Below are 14,051 nucleotides of genomic sequence, written 5' to 3'. Positions count from 1 at the left end.
TTTTTTTTGGTTTTTCGAGACAGGGTTTCTCTGTGTAGCCTTGGCTGTCCTGGAATTCACTTTGTAGACCAGGCCGGCCTCGAACTCAGAAATCCGCCTGCCTCTGCCTCCCAAGTGCTGGGATAAAAGGCATGCGCCCCTCTCTAAACCCCCTAACCTATTCCCCCCTCCCCCCTGCTTCTATAAATGTCCTCCCCCACACTCACAACTACCCCCACCTCCATTCCTGGCATTCCCCAACACTGGGGCATTGAGCCTTCCAATGACTAAAGACATCTCCTCCCACTGATACCTAACAAGGCCACCCTCTGCTACATATGTGGCTGGACCCATGGGTCACTCCATGTGTACTCTTTGGTTTGTGGTTTGGTCTCTGGGAGGTCTGGTTGGTTGATATTGTTGTTCTTCCTATGGGGTTTCCAAGCCCCTTCAGTTCCTTCATTTCTTTCTCCAACTCCTCTACTGGGGACCCCATGGTTAAGCTAAGATTTCAAGAATGAGTTTCAAAACTGTTGGTAAAGACAGGGAACCAGAGAGGATAGCACATACAATGATTCTGAGAAGAAAGAAATAAGTTCACACCCATAACAAATGAAATTCAGTATGTATGTATGCATACAGTGAGCTCAGTTGCCACCAAAGGTTAATAGGTAAAGCTAAGAAAGGTTGGCAGCATGAAGAAACATGGGCCTGAGAATCAGTTAATACTGTGGTGATTGATGGCTAGGAACATGTCTTGGTTGGTTGTTTGCTATATGCACACAAGGAACTAAGGTCATTCCCCAGTACCCATGAAAAGACACAGATTCATGTATCCATAACCCCAGCAAAGGGGAGAGCAGAGAAAGTCACTGAGGAGAAGGCCAGCATGATCTGGGCTCATTCATGAGCAACAACAGCATTAATCCATGAACCACACTGAGTAGGCACAGATGAGGTTACCTAAGAGGTCAGGACAGGAGGCTAACTGGAGCCCATAAAGGAAGAGACAAGTCTGGGAGATACAAAGACAAAGCAGCTTTGGAGGCAGAAGAGACACAGGAGGTCCAGACATGCTTTTGTCATGTCACTGACAAGAAAGAGTTCATGGGAAGGGAAAAGAATGGAAAGAAAGGCAGAAGAAGAAATGTAAGAAATGAAAGAAAGGAGAAGAACATGGTGCTTGAACCTTATTTTCTGAAGTCAAGGAAACACTGAAGGGTTTTGGTATTGAAATTATAAATAGGACTTTTTAATAAGAATATCCTATGCAGCAGCCTGGTGGTGGTGCCCCAAGCCTTTAATCCCAGCACTTGGGAGGCAGAGGCAGGCAGATTTCTGAGTTCAAGGCCAGCCTGGTCTACAAAGTGAGTTCCAGGACAGCCAGGACTATACAGAGAAACCCTGTCTCGAAAAAAAAAAAAATCCTATGCAATATTATGCAATATTGGCAATGGGTGAAGAAAGCTAAGGTGATGGGTTTTATCAAGTTGAGGATTCTCCTATTAATGCTTTCTTCATGTTAGGCAGCTGATATGAATCAAAGTGTAAATAGGATGATAGTATATTCTCACAGAGCTAATTTAATTTGATAATATTTTAGTGCATGTTTTACTTTTCTGTCCTTTTAAAGCCTCTCGCTCATACTTTTGTAAAAAACATTCCTCATAATTCAAAAATATTTACTGCCCATTTTACAGAGACTTACATAAATTTAAAAGGCTAAGGTTATTAGTAATTGCTATTAATTAATTATTCGGGTTATTATTATATAATTAAGAAAGACGAGTGTGCCTAAAGTTTATTTGGTAATTCTCAGTTGATTTTCTGGCTCTTTACATAGAGTGAACTGCCTAGGAATAATGTAGATTCTCTCTGATCCCACCACATCTAATATACAGGAAAGTACAGTAAGAATAAAGGGGGAGACTAGGGAAGTTCATGTACACACAGACTTAAATATTTATGATAATGTGCATAAACAAGAAATCTCTTCCATTTTCAATTTTTGCCTTTAGTCCCAAAGGTATATTGCTTTTTATGTCCTCTCTCCACCCAATTTCATTTCCTCAGTGAGGTACCAAGGATATTCCTCCTGAAGGACTTGCTTGACAAACTAATACATCTTCTTAGATAAACTGCACTGAGGGAAAAATGGTTTCTGAGAAACTGTGTAGCATACCTACTGTAAAACTTATAACCAGGAGGATGCAGCTGAAATCTCAGATAGTGTATAGCCCTGCTTCAATTATAAGATGGATTTGAGCTGCTTAGGTTTCAAGTGTGGACTTGGGGCTACAAATTTTATTCTTTGGCACTCTGGTAAAGTGCGACTAGTTAATAAATAATACAGAGCCAATTCAGTTGACTAATAGATCTGATTTAAAAATGAGAGAAATATGCTCCCTAGGACCATTATATGTTCTATTTGATCCCAAATATGCTTGCCTGATTTCCTTTCCAAAGATTTGACAAATCTTTCTACCTCAAGGTAGGCAATAGCATGCCCTAGAATAAAAGAACTGTAAATATGAAAAAAAAAAACATTTACTGTATTTGCTAAAAAGAACATACTCAGCCCCATCTAATTGAAGGATATATGAACAGGAGTTTAAAACTGCAAAGTAGGAACTCAGATTAATTCTAAGGTAATTATTTTGGAACATTATGCAAAAGTTTGGATGAAGCTTTCTAGATACTCTTAGAAAAACAGGTCCAATGGTAGTTCGAAAAAAATTCTGCTTTATTTACAAATGGAAAAATATCAGGAAGGTAAAATAAACAAAAAACTATAAAATAATTGCTCACTCATAAAGCAAATAAATCTGCCCTGAACACCTGAAGAATAATAATAAAAAATCTTTTAGCTGTTGGAAATTTAGCTGAATGGAAGAGTGCTCATCTAGGAAGGGCAAGGCTGTGGTTTCAGCCCCCAGCTCTGGAAAGAAATAGTTTTATTTAAAAAAAAAGCCTTAAGGGGCTGGAGAGATGGCTCAGTGTGTAAGAGCACTGACTTTTCTTCCGAAGGTCCTGAGTTCAAATCCCAGCAACCACATGGTGGCTCACAACCATCCATAGTGAGAGCTGACGTCCTCTTCTGGTGTGTCTGAAGACAGCTACAGTGTACTTATAATAATAAATAAACTTTTAAAAAAAGCCTTAAAGTTTGATGTATGCCCTTTATACATCTGCCTAATTATTTGAATAACAGGTTTGTGGTATTTTAAGACATATGACTACATCTTAAATAAATAGTCATTTTTTTGGCACTTCATATGATGGGGATAAGAAAAATGATTAAAGTACCCGAGGAATCTATATGTTATTTGTCCTGACAGAAATAACACATTGCAAACTCTCAATTAATTAATGACACTCAAGACCATTTGAAAATTCTTGTGCTTTTTTTTACATAATATATAGTAAAAAGTTTCTGATAGATAGATAGATAGATAGATAGATAGATAGATAGATAGATAGATGTAGATATAGATATAGATATTACTCTCTTATTTCGAAGTTTTCAGGGAGTTAAATTCTAAACTTCCAAACTTAGGGGAAGAAAATTAGTCAGTGCAATATAGCATACCAGTTTGTATGCATTCATATATTAAATTAATTAAATATCAGCACTGGTAAAGAGAATATCCCGTGATATTTTGGCATTTTTTATAAATGTTAAAAGTAACCTAGTTACTTTTTAATATCATAGGTAAAGATTTTTTAAAATCACTATTATATTTAATTATAAAGTTATAAAGTAAAAGACATCTATTACTATATTTCTTTTCTCCATGAGATGTAAAATCATAGGCCTTTGGAATCAATACATACCACAACACCAAACTGCTCAGGCTCACAGAGATCATCATATTCACTCTTAAGCTGGCCTAGTTCTCGGAGTACGTTCTGTTCAGGAAGATATTTTACAAGATTCTAAAAAGAAAAATATAAAACGGGAGTGGTTGATTAGTAAAATTGTTAAGCATTTATGGACAACTCAAATAGTCATATTTTAATTCAACCTTTTTAATTAAAAATTTTATAAACTAGGTCTGAAAGGAAGGAGTGTCAATATATTAGAGACCCATACATTTCTTTATAACTATATATCCCCAAATCAGATAATCTAGAGTGAAAAACTAATTTCTACACGAAGGATAAAAATAGACTTAAAAAGAAATGAAAAACCTGCATATACTGATAAATAAAAGATATTAAGTCACAAATCAGAAAGTTCAAATAAAGAAAATGCAAGGACCTTATAGATTCAAAGAGTAATTGTTTCAACTACTTAAACTATAAAAAATAATTATTTCTCAAATAGTTTAAAATAAAGAGGAAGGAGTATTTGCTAACTTAGTATTTGCTAACTTGATACCAGCACTAGTAAAAGCAGCTGAAGAAAGGAAAACCATCAATAACACTAAAGACTAGTGAGAACTTTATTTACAAGATGTGTTCTGATTCAAACATTCAGTACTATCTTCTATGTGAGTGATTAAACAGGCATGGTTGAATCATTTTTAATACTGCCTTTCCAAATGTTTTTGGTATTGTTATCTTATGTAAATTACTTGTAGATCACTCCTAAATTACACATTTTCAGGTTTGTTTTGTTAAAATCTTCCTCTTATTAGGTGGCTTAATTAATTCATAAAGTTAGTTTCATTAGTCCTGTAGCAATACTCAGTTATTATTATTTTCTATGTGACATACTTTGCTTTTATTCCTTTGTTATTATATGATCAGGTTCTTTTTTTATAACTAGGATAGGTCATAGATCAGTGTACAAAATATCCTAATAAAATATAAGAGACTAAAATCATCAAAACACGTTCTAGATAACAATAGGAAGAACCTCTGTAGAAATGATGTATGAATAAGCTCTTGAAAAATGGGTCACAAATTCAGGAAAATGGGAAAGTAGAGGATAAAAATCGAGCCTGAGAATTATGGATTCATATACTGTACACCAGATCTTGCCTCACAGTATTTTCAAAAGAAAGAAACACTGAGAAAAAGCAATAGAAAAAAATATTTTAAACAAACCAATGATTAAATCTGAAAGTCATAGACATGAATATAAACACTTAATAACTTCATCAATTTACATATTCTAACCTCATAGTGATCTTCACTGAGCCACATTACAGTACACAGTAAACTACTTAAAAACTAGTTAAGTCTTAATGTATGTAGTAACAGAAGAGAAATGATTTGTCACATACAAGTGCTTTTTCAAGTACCTGACTTTTCAAAAGCAACCATAGGAGCCAGAGAGAAATCAAATAATTTAACAATACATAATCACCTGAGAAATACAATTAAAATTGTATATCTAGGAAAAATTCCTCATCAGCAATGAAAATTAATACAAACAAAAGGTCAAACTTATTTTTTGTCTTTACATCATATGACCTCATATGAAGCAAAATACACACACACACACACACACACACAAAACACACACATGCACACACACACTTCTCAGAGATAATAAATGATGTAAAATTCAATTTAGTTCCGATTCAATTTACAACAGGTTCAAAATGGTATTCACAAAACTATTATTTCATATTTACCACAATATTTTCTATGAAAAAAATGAAAATAAAATATGCTGACATTTTAGTTAGGGTTTCTATTGCTGTGATGAAACACTATGACCAAAAGCAAGTTGGAGAGGAAGGGATTTATTTGGTTGATACTTCTACATCATCATTCATCATCAAAGGAAGTCAGGCTAGGAAGTCAAAAATGGCTAGAACTTTGAGGCAGGATATGATGTAGATGCCACAGGTTGGTGCTGTTTACTGGCTTACTCAGCATGCTTTCTTATAGAACCCAAGACGAATAGCCTGAAAATGTTATCATCAGAAAGTACCAACATGTGCTAGCTCATTCTAACATGAGCCTCCACGTTTTTTTTTTTCTGTTAAAATTAACACTCGCAAAGCTATCCAATGCTGTTTCTGCCTGATTTAAATTCAGCTACCTTGTTTCTTTGACTTGTTTAATAAAGGGTCTCTTTGAATTTGATTTGTGCGTAGAAAATTGGTGTTTGAGAATGTTCTGTCCCTAATCTAGTGTCCAGAGAGTAGCACCCCAGTTTGGAGGTCCCTTAAGTGTAGAATCACATCACTGCCTTTCCAGGGCATCAAGTTTTCAAATCACAAATTGTGTGTTCTGCTAGCTGCTATCTTAGATTAAGCCACGTCCCCAGCCAGTCTCCTTGTAATCAATTGTAATGTTCAGTTTCTCACAATGTTTCCTCATACTAATACCTTCCTCAATCTTTGGATAGTCCTAGGTCTGTACACAAATGAACTGAAAGCAGAGTTGTATACATATGTTCATAGAATTGTTATTCATTATCTAGAAGACGGAAAATGTCATCTGTATAAGAGCAATATGCCAATAAAATGCAGTATATGTTCAGAAGAAACTTTTGATGCTTAGTAAAATAGGGACAATTCCTGAAACATTTTACTTGTGAAAAGATGGCAGAAAATACTGTAGTATGTGATTCATAGTATATATCTAGAAGAAGCCAATTTCAGAGTGATAAAAAACACAAGTGATGTTACTGGACAATGAGAACATAGGGACTTTCTGCTTACAGAATTTCTCTTTAAGATGAATGAAGTCCTGAAAATAGATGTGATGTGTTCAGAACAATGGAATGTGTTTTTCATTCGATTATTAATAACAATAGGTAAAGTCATTAAAGTTTTTTATCTTTAAAGATGTTATTTACTTTTTCATAATTAAAAAAATGTATGCAGAGACCTGGTATGGTAGGTTTAGACTATAATTTCTGGACCAAGGCGGCTGAAACAAGAATATAGAATATTTTAGGTATCCTGGACAACAAAGGAAAACAAACAAAACAAAATTGGGAAAGAAGTAAGTCAGTGTCAAATAGAAACCAGGAAAACCAAGTACACTATATAACAATGAGCGAATTGTCCGCCATTCACCTTTTCTTTCCTCCCAATCAATTCGGTCTCTCTACTAATGTTTTCATATACAATAGATACCATTGTATTAAGGCACAAGTATTAAAATACTATGCTATTTAAAATAAGATACTATTTAAAATATGGACATAATGACATATAATATAAAAATGAAATGAAATCAAATACATATACTTTAATTCACTAATATAATTGTCTTATACAAAGAAAATCACTGAAGTATTATTTCAGTTATTTTAAAAATTATTTTTAGCAGTGCTAGGACAAACACCTGTGCATACCTGTGCATGCCAGGCAAATACTTTGTATATATGTATCTATGTGTTGTTTGCCCACATGAATACAATGTATAAAAAGTTCAGATATCAGATCCCAATGTAGTTATAAACAAGTGTGATCTGTATATTGTGGATGCTGGTAACTAAACCTGTACAGGCGCTCTCTTAAACACTGAGGTGTGACATCTCTCCAGTCCAATAACTAGAACCTTATAACATCTTGAAAGTATGACAATTAGTAATTTCAAAAATGTGCTTATTGGTATACTGATAAGAAAAACAAAGATCCACTTGGGTAATATGAGTACTTTTCACTATGGTGCAATCAAATTAAAAAGGCTAACATAATGAAATAATGTAATTCAGCACATTTCAAACTTTACATTTCAACTTATTTTAACTGTAGATATGATTAAGAAAAAAAATCAAGTCTAAAATAAAATTTCAGAATGTCAAAATTTTTACTATTTTATTTCACGTTTCACTATAATCGATTAACTCATATGAAACCAGACCCAATAGAGATGATTCATCTTTCCTTTCTCTGAAAAGCTATATGAAATATTTAAGCATTCAGTGGGTTTGATATATATTCTAACTTAAGGTATCATTTGATAAGAAAAGCATAAGATGTATATAACTAGTAATATTTTGTAGGTTCTGCATGTGAATCATAATGAAAACAAGGCACCACAATATGAAGGACACACACATTGCTTCAATGAGTTAAGAACTAGGAAATCCATGCTGCAAGCAGTCATCAGAGGGAATGGCCAAAAATCATAAACTTCTAATAAAAAGAGGAAGAATGATCAGCAGAGTCAGCATGAAAAGAATGGGCTGATCCTGAGAATCAGCCTGACATCCTATGACAGACTACTGAGCTTCCTCCTGAGACCCAAGGATCCCCAAAGAAGTAGCAAGCAGACTGAGACCAGAAAACTTCTAAAGAATGATTTAGGGGACAACACATTTGTCTCTTGAATGAACAGTAAGCCCAGGCTAATTACTCCAAACATGTTCATGCCCATGAAACTCGTAGAAAGGAGAAATATGTCACATGTCCTGATTTTGATTCCAACCCTTACTTAAATGCCTCACCTCCAAGAAAATGATGAAAGGAAAAGCCATGCTTCCATTATATTCCATAAAAGAAAACATGTATTTTTGACATAAAATGCTTCTATATATCAAGTGGTAATCTTTCTGTCTCTCTACAGTTACTGCTAGAATCGTTTTAGACAGGGAATGGGGGAAAAATCATCCTGAGCTGCTACATGGTAATGGCAAAATTCATTTGGTGAATGGGAAGGTTGTTTGCAGAGGTACTTAGAAACATTCAACTTAGAAGCTTCTGCAAACAAGAAAACAAACAAATGAAGCCCTACCAGAGAACAATGTTACCAGGAACAATGACCAATTATATAGACATGTAATCAAACAGATCAGATTGGTATTATAAAATTCATATTACCAAGGTCTCGTCACAAGAAAAAAAAAAACAGCTCTTGAGTTTAGTGTTTGATTTATATTGCAACTACTTCTGATCTGTAAATAAATTGCAAAGCTTGGCTAATAGTTCATATACCCACCATATGTGCCAGGGGGAGAAAGCTAGATATAGTAGAAACAAGAAACAAACAAAAAGTGAACCTTTCGATGAAACAGATTCTGAAAAATGACTGGATGATAGGTAAATGATCTGTAAGTTTTACAGCATGATCAATTCCTCTTCTCCCTCCCCTGCTGCTGCTTAATAGCATGCTCCCTCACCCCCAACAACTATTTCAAAATGTGTGTTTTAAAGATCAATTCAGTGTGAGGATGAAAATTTCATCCTAGAAAATGCCAGTAAGTTGAAGTTTACTGAAAAAAAGAAGAAGAACAAGAACAACAAAGGAGAAAGCAGGAAGTATGCCACCAAATGAGATTTTTTTTTTCTCATCAGTTATGCATCACAAATTCACTTTCTGATAACTGTCAGTGTTATTTGAAGGAATTTCTCCTAACAGACCAAAGGTTTCTCACTACTTTTTACATTTATGCAATTACTCTATAACGCTTCCAAAATTTTATTTCTTTTAAATGTTAATTGCACATGTAAAGGTTACTTAAGTAAAGGTATTGAACCATACTGACCTTTCCTTCTTGACAAAATATAACCTTCCTTCCTTCCTTCCTTCCTTTCTCTTTCTTTCTTTCTTTTCTTTCTTTCTTTCTTTCTTTCTTTCTTTCTTTCTTTCTTTCTTTCTTTCTTTCTTTCTTTCTTTCTTTTGTCTTATTTCTTATTAAGTCATTTTAGTAGTAGAGAACTGGGTTAAGTTCCATGGGATTAAGTCTATCATTTACTACATAACTGGATGAGCCCCAATGTTTCTTTTAAAAATGTATTTTTGCAGGATTTTCTAGCCATATACAGGAGGATGAATACAAGGATACTAAAATTATATTAATTTCTACTGATAAGTATACACGTGCTTGTTAATTTAGAAAAGGATGTTTTTCTCAAACACTCGGCTATGTCTCTGCCATTTTAACACAACATTCTATACTTGCTTGAACAGAAAATTCAAATTCTTCATTATTACTCCTTATTAGGGTATGTTTTTCCACACTTTTGTACAGAATGGAGCTTAAACAGTTGTGTATGCATGTGTGCATATGTTCTAGGTGGTTTAATGTAAACTGGGTACAGACTAATGTGAGTTGAGAAGAGGAAGCCACAATCAAGAAAATGCTTCCATTAGATCAGGTTATAAGGACGTCTGTAAAGCATTTTCTTAATTAGTGATTTATGGGAGTTTTATGGGATCCAGTCCATTGAGAATGGAGTGGTCCTCGTTTCTATAAGAAAGTAGGAGGAGCAAACCATGTGGAGCAAGCCAGTAACCAGCATCCCTTTATTGCTTCTTTATCAGCTCCTACTTCTAGGTGTCTATCCTGTTTGAGTTCCTGTCCTGACTTCCTTTGATAATGAACTGGAGAGATGGCTCAAAGATTAAGAATAGACCTTTGTATGCTCCCATTGTTGAGCCATGCAGGAGGGACAGTGTGAAACAGCACACTCCCTGGAGCAGAGCTCTTAAATGTGGGCCTCCACCACTGTTGAAGGTTGTTAGCTGTAAGACTTCATGGAATATTTTAGTTTATGTTCCTCACATTTCAAAAGAATGTAACCATTTTCAGTTTGTTTTTCCTCTAAACAACAACCATGAAAGCATTTAAAAACAAACAAACACAAAAACTACTCCAGGTCTAATCTTATGGTTGTTGTTTCAGAAATAATTATTAAATATTTCATACTGTTCTAAAATATTGGACAAATATTCTCATGGAGAAATCCACAACTTTCAAAAGAATAAGGAAAAAAGTCACATGATCATGAACAGGTCATGCTTTCTGCCATTTATTTACATGATAAAGGGGAACTCATCAAACAGAAATTTAGGTTTTGCCAAAAAAGTCCCGTTTTGTATTCTTTGAAATATTCCTATTTCTACCTCAAAGCAATATTCAAATTGTCTATGAAAATAATGCATAAAAATGTATTTGGCCAGGAGCACTGATTTTCTAACAGATACAAAAACAATAACAGTCTTCTCTGCAATCTTCAAAATAGGATTTTCTTTTCAACTAGCGATGTGTGCTCGTATTTATAAATATTTATATAGCTAACTCTTCCCCTACTCTACAAAAAAATGCAAAATAATACTGATAGATGATGGCATGTACAGATGATTTGAAAATATATGCCAATGCAAATTCCCAAATAAAATGACTTAATGTTAAATACACAACATAGTATACAAGTATGTTTTTTAAAGGCATGACTGGTATTATGTTGGTTAAGCAGTTTCCTTTTTTGTTAACCTAACATTTTCTCCAAATGTTGTCCAATTACACTTTGTCACTACAATGAGATAGCTTGCCCCATCTGCATTAAGTTACCAAACTCCTGAGCGTCTGTCCTTTTAACCATAACTGACACAGCACCACTAGTTAAAACAACAACAACAACAACAACAACAACAACAACAACAACAAAATCCTTGGCATAAAACCACAAAAGAGAAATCCATGTTTGAGATGTCTGACAAATGACTGGCAGTTTCCCCCAGAATTATTTAAGAAAATTCACGTGTTCTCTGGAACTCTTACTGTTCCTGTACAAAGAGAATGAGCTATTTTCATTTTACACATATCCTGTTCAATATCTATTCTATGATACCTCAAACATTCTTCATAAATTTAGGACAGCAAATAACTTCTGCATGCCAAACTATAATTTCTCAACAACCAACATTATCTTCTTGAGTAGTTATGCTTTATTTAAAAAGCTATCATACTTATCAAACTTATTATAACAATTACCATAGAAGCAGTATACTCAATTATAACTCTGACTGGTACTAACGACTATATAAAATAAACATAAAAAGGCAAAGATGTTGGTACAGTCGTAATATCAGCACCTTATTAAAATATTCTGAATAGGCAGTAATGGCATTGTAGAAAAAAGCAGATAAAAATAAATATGACAAAATAAATATGAACAGCATTCTGACATACAAAGTGAGAAGCAGTTTTAGAAAAAATATATTTATTATTGGTTATCCAATTCCAAATGATCAACCCTGAAAATATGTATAGAAGCATCACAGAGTAAGCAAGTTGTATTTAGAAAGATGCATACAAAATGATATAAAAGCCATAAAAAGACAAAAAGATATGTGTCAGAAGACATAATGGGACAAGCTAATAACTAGCAGGTGATCATCCTGAAATGGCCTACTTCAGATTATTTTATAATCTGCAACAGGTGTGCCCTTATTAAGCAAAGCTGTAAGGGATTCATTTTAGGAAAGATTCCTGCTATTAATATGTTTTTTCCTGTTATTATTAAACATATATAACAATTACAAAGTAATAGTACACCCCTTTGGAGCAGATCTATGCAGATCCCTGAAGGTTTACTGTCTTGAAGTGTTGCTATATAGACAAATAGATGACTTAAATTTTAATGATGATCCTGTAAGAATTTCTAAAATTCTATCTGTGATTATTAAGCTCTTTTATAGTGGGACTATTATTAGGTCCTTTTCGAATAGTCAAAGCTGCAAACTCTTGCCAGTCTCCTAAGTGTCACCTGTTAATTGCTCTTAGGTGGTAACCAGACTTTCTCCTACTCAGAGCACATTCCAAGGGGTTGCAAAACAATTAACCAAAGGTCTTAACAAGGGAACTAACCATTTATTATAGGTGCTAGGATAGAAGATAAAATATTGACCAGGTTTATGTATACAAAACTTCTCTACTAACTTAGTTATGGTTTTAAACCTTCAGTGAACCTGTGGATCTGTAACAGGTGGTGGATATTTAGCTAGATAATTACTCCTAATGGATATGTGTATAAATATTCTTTGTTGTAAACTCCTATTTTAATTTATGATTTGATTTTCTGTGTAAACTTTAGATGAACTTTTTAACATGTGATCATGTATTCTGAAAGATTTTTTCCTTCTTTCTTTATCTTTATTAGATATTTTTTCATTTACATTTCAAATGCTATCCCCTTTCCTAATTTCCTCCCTGAAAGTCCCCTATACCCCCTCCCTGCTCTACTCCCCAACCCACCTACTCCCACTTCCTGGCCCTGGCATTCCCCTGTACTTGGGCATAAAATATTCGCAAAACCAAGGGCCTCTCCTAACTTTGATAGCCAACTAGGCCATCCTCTGCTACATATGCAACTAGAGACACAAGTTCTGAGAGTACTGGTTAGTTCATATTGTTGTTCCTCCTATAGGGTTGCAGACCGCTTTAGCTTCCTGGGCACTTTCTCTAGGTCCTCCATTGGGGACCCTGTGTTCCATCCAATAGATGACTGTGAGCATCCACTTCTGTGTTTGCCAGGCACTGGCATAGCCTCACAAGACATAGCTATATCAGGGGTCTGTCAGCAACATCTTGCTGGCATATGCAATAGTGTCTGCGTTTGGTGGCTGATGATGGGATGGATCCCCAGGTGGAGCAGTCTCTGGAATATGTTTAAGGGCTGAGGACAAAGAAAAGAGTCAGAAGTGAGGGACTGGGGTGAGAAGAATGGAGGCAAGAAGAACTGAGCTGAGAGAGGAACTGAGCTGAGAGAGGAACTGAGCTGAAGAGTTTTTAGACAGAATAGTTATTAGATTAGGAGAATGCAGAGTGGAATAACTTAGAAACTATAGGTAACATAAAATACTAAGAGATAATGTGCAGAATTCAGAGGGAAAGAGGAGGGTCATATGGGATGGTGGCTTGAGGTACAGGAGGGCCTTCTTTTGGGTCCTTCCATTCCTGATGTTTTTCATTGTCCAACATTAATGGGATTGTTTATATATGTTATATTTTAAAAAATAATGTGTGAGTGAATGAATGAAAATTCAGCAAATAGGGTAAAGATTAACAACTGAACTGTGATTTATACCTCTTAGGAGAGGAAAAAAATCCATTGGAATGACACTGGATATATAAATCATTTGCAGGTCACTTCTCAGGGTCAGCAGTTGACTAACATACAATGGACTGAATCTCTCTCTCTCTCTCTCTCTCTCTCTCTCTCTCTCTCTCTCTCTCTCTCTGTGTGTGTGTGTGTGTGTGTGTGTGTGTGTGTGTGAGATCTCCCCCTTTTGGGTGGCATAATATTTTGTTTTCTTGGTTTTGCCATTTTTATTGGATTGTTTTCAGAACTATTTTAAAGTTGGGTGGGTAGAAAGGGGAGGATCTGAAAGGACATGGGAGAGGGAAAGAATATGAGCAAAATATATTTAAT

At 34.8% G+C, this 14,051-nt stretch overlaps 1 protein-coding gene across 2 annotated transcripts in view; it reads right to left on the bottom strand.

Moving 5' to 3' along the window:
* Positions 1-14,051, bottom strand: part of Diaph2 (diaphanous related formin 2) — a 696,731-nt gene that overhangs the window by 388,718 nt on the left and 293,962 nt on the right. For both annotated transcript variants that reach the window (XM_021188630.2, XM_021188631.2), the window contains one exon: positions 3,814-3,915. In XM_021188630.2, coding sequence (XP_021044289.1) covers positions 3,814-3,915 — 102 coding nt within the window. The remainder of the gene's footprint in view (positions 1-3,813; positions 3,916-14,051) is intronic.

This window comes from Mus pahari, chromosome X, assembly GCF_900095145.1.
Source record: "Mus pahari chromosome X, PAHARI_EIJ_v1.1, whole genome shotgun sequence".
Taxonomy (NCBI): domain Eukaryota; kingdom Metazoa; phylum Chordata; class Mammalia; order Rodentia; family Muridae; genus Mus; species Mus pahari.
Note: the sequence above shows the minus strand (reverse complement) of the source record. Positions and strands in the feature narration are given on the sequence as shown.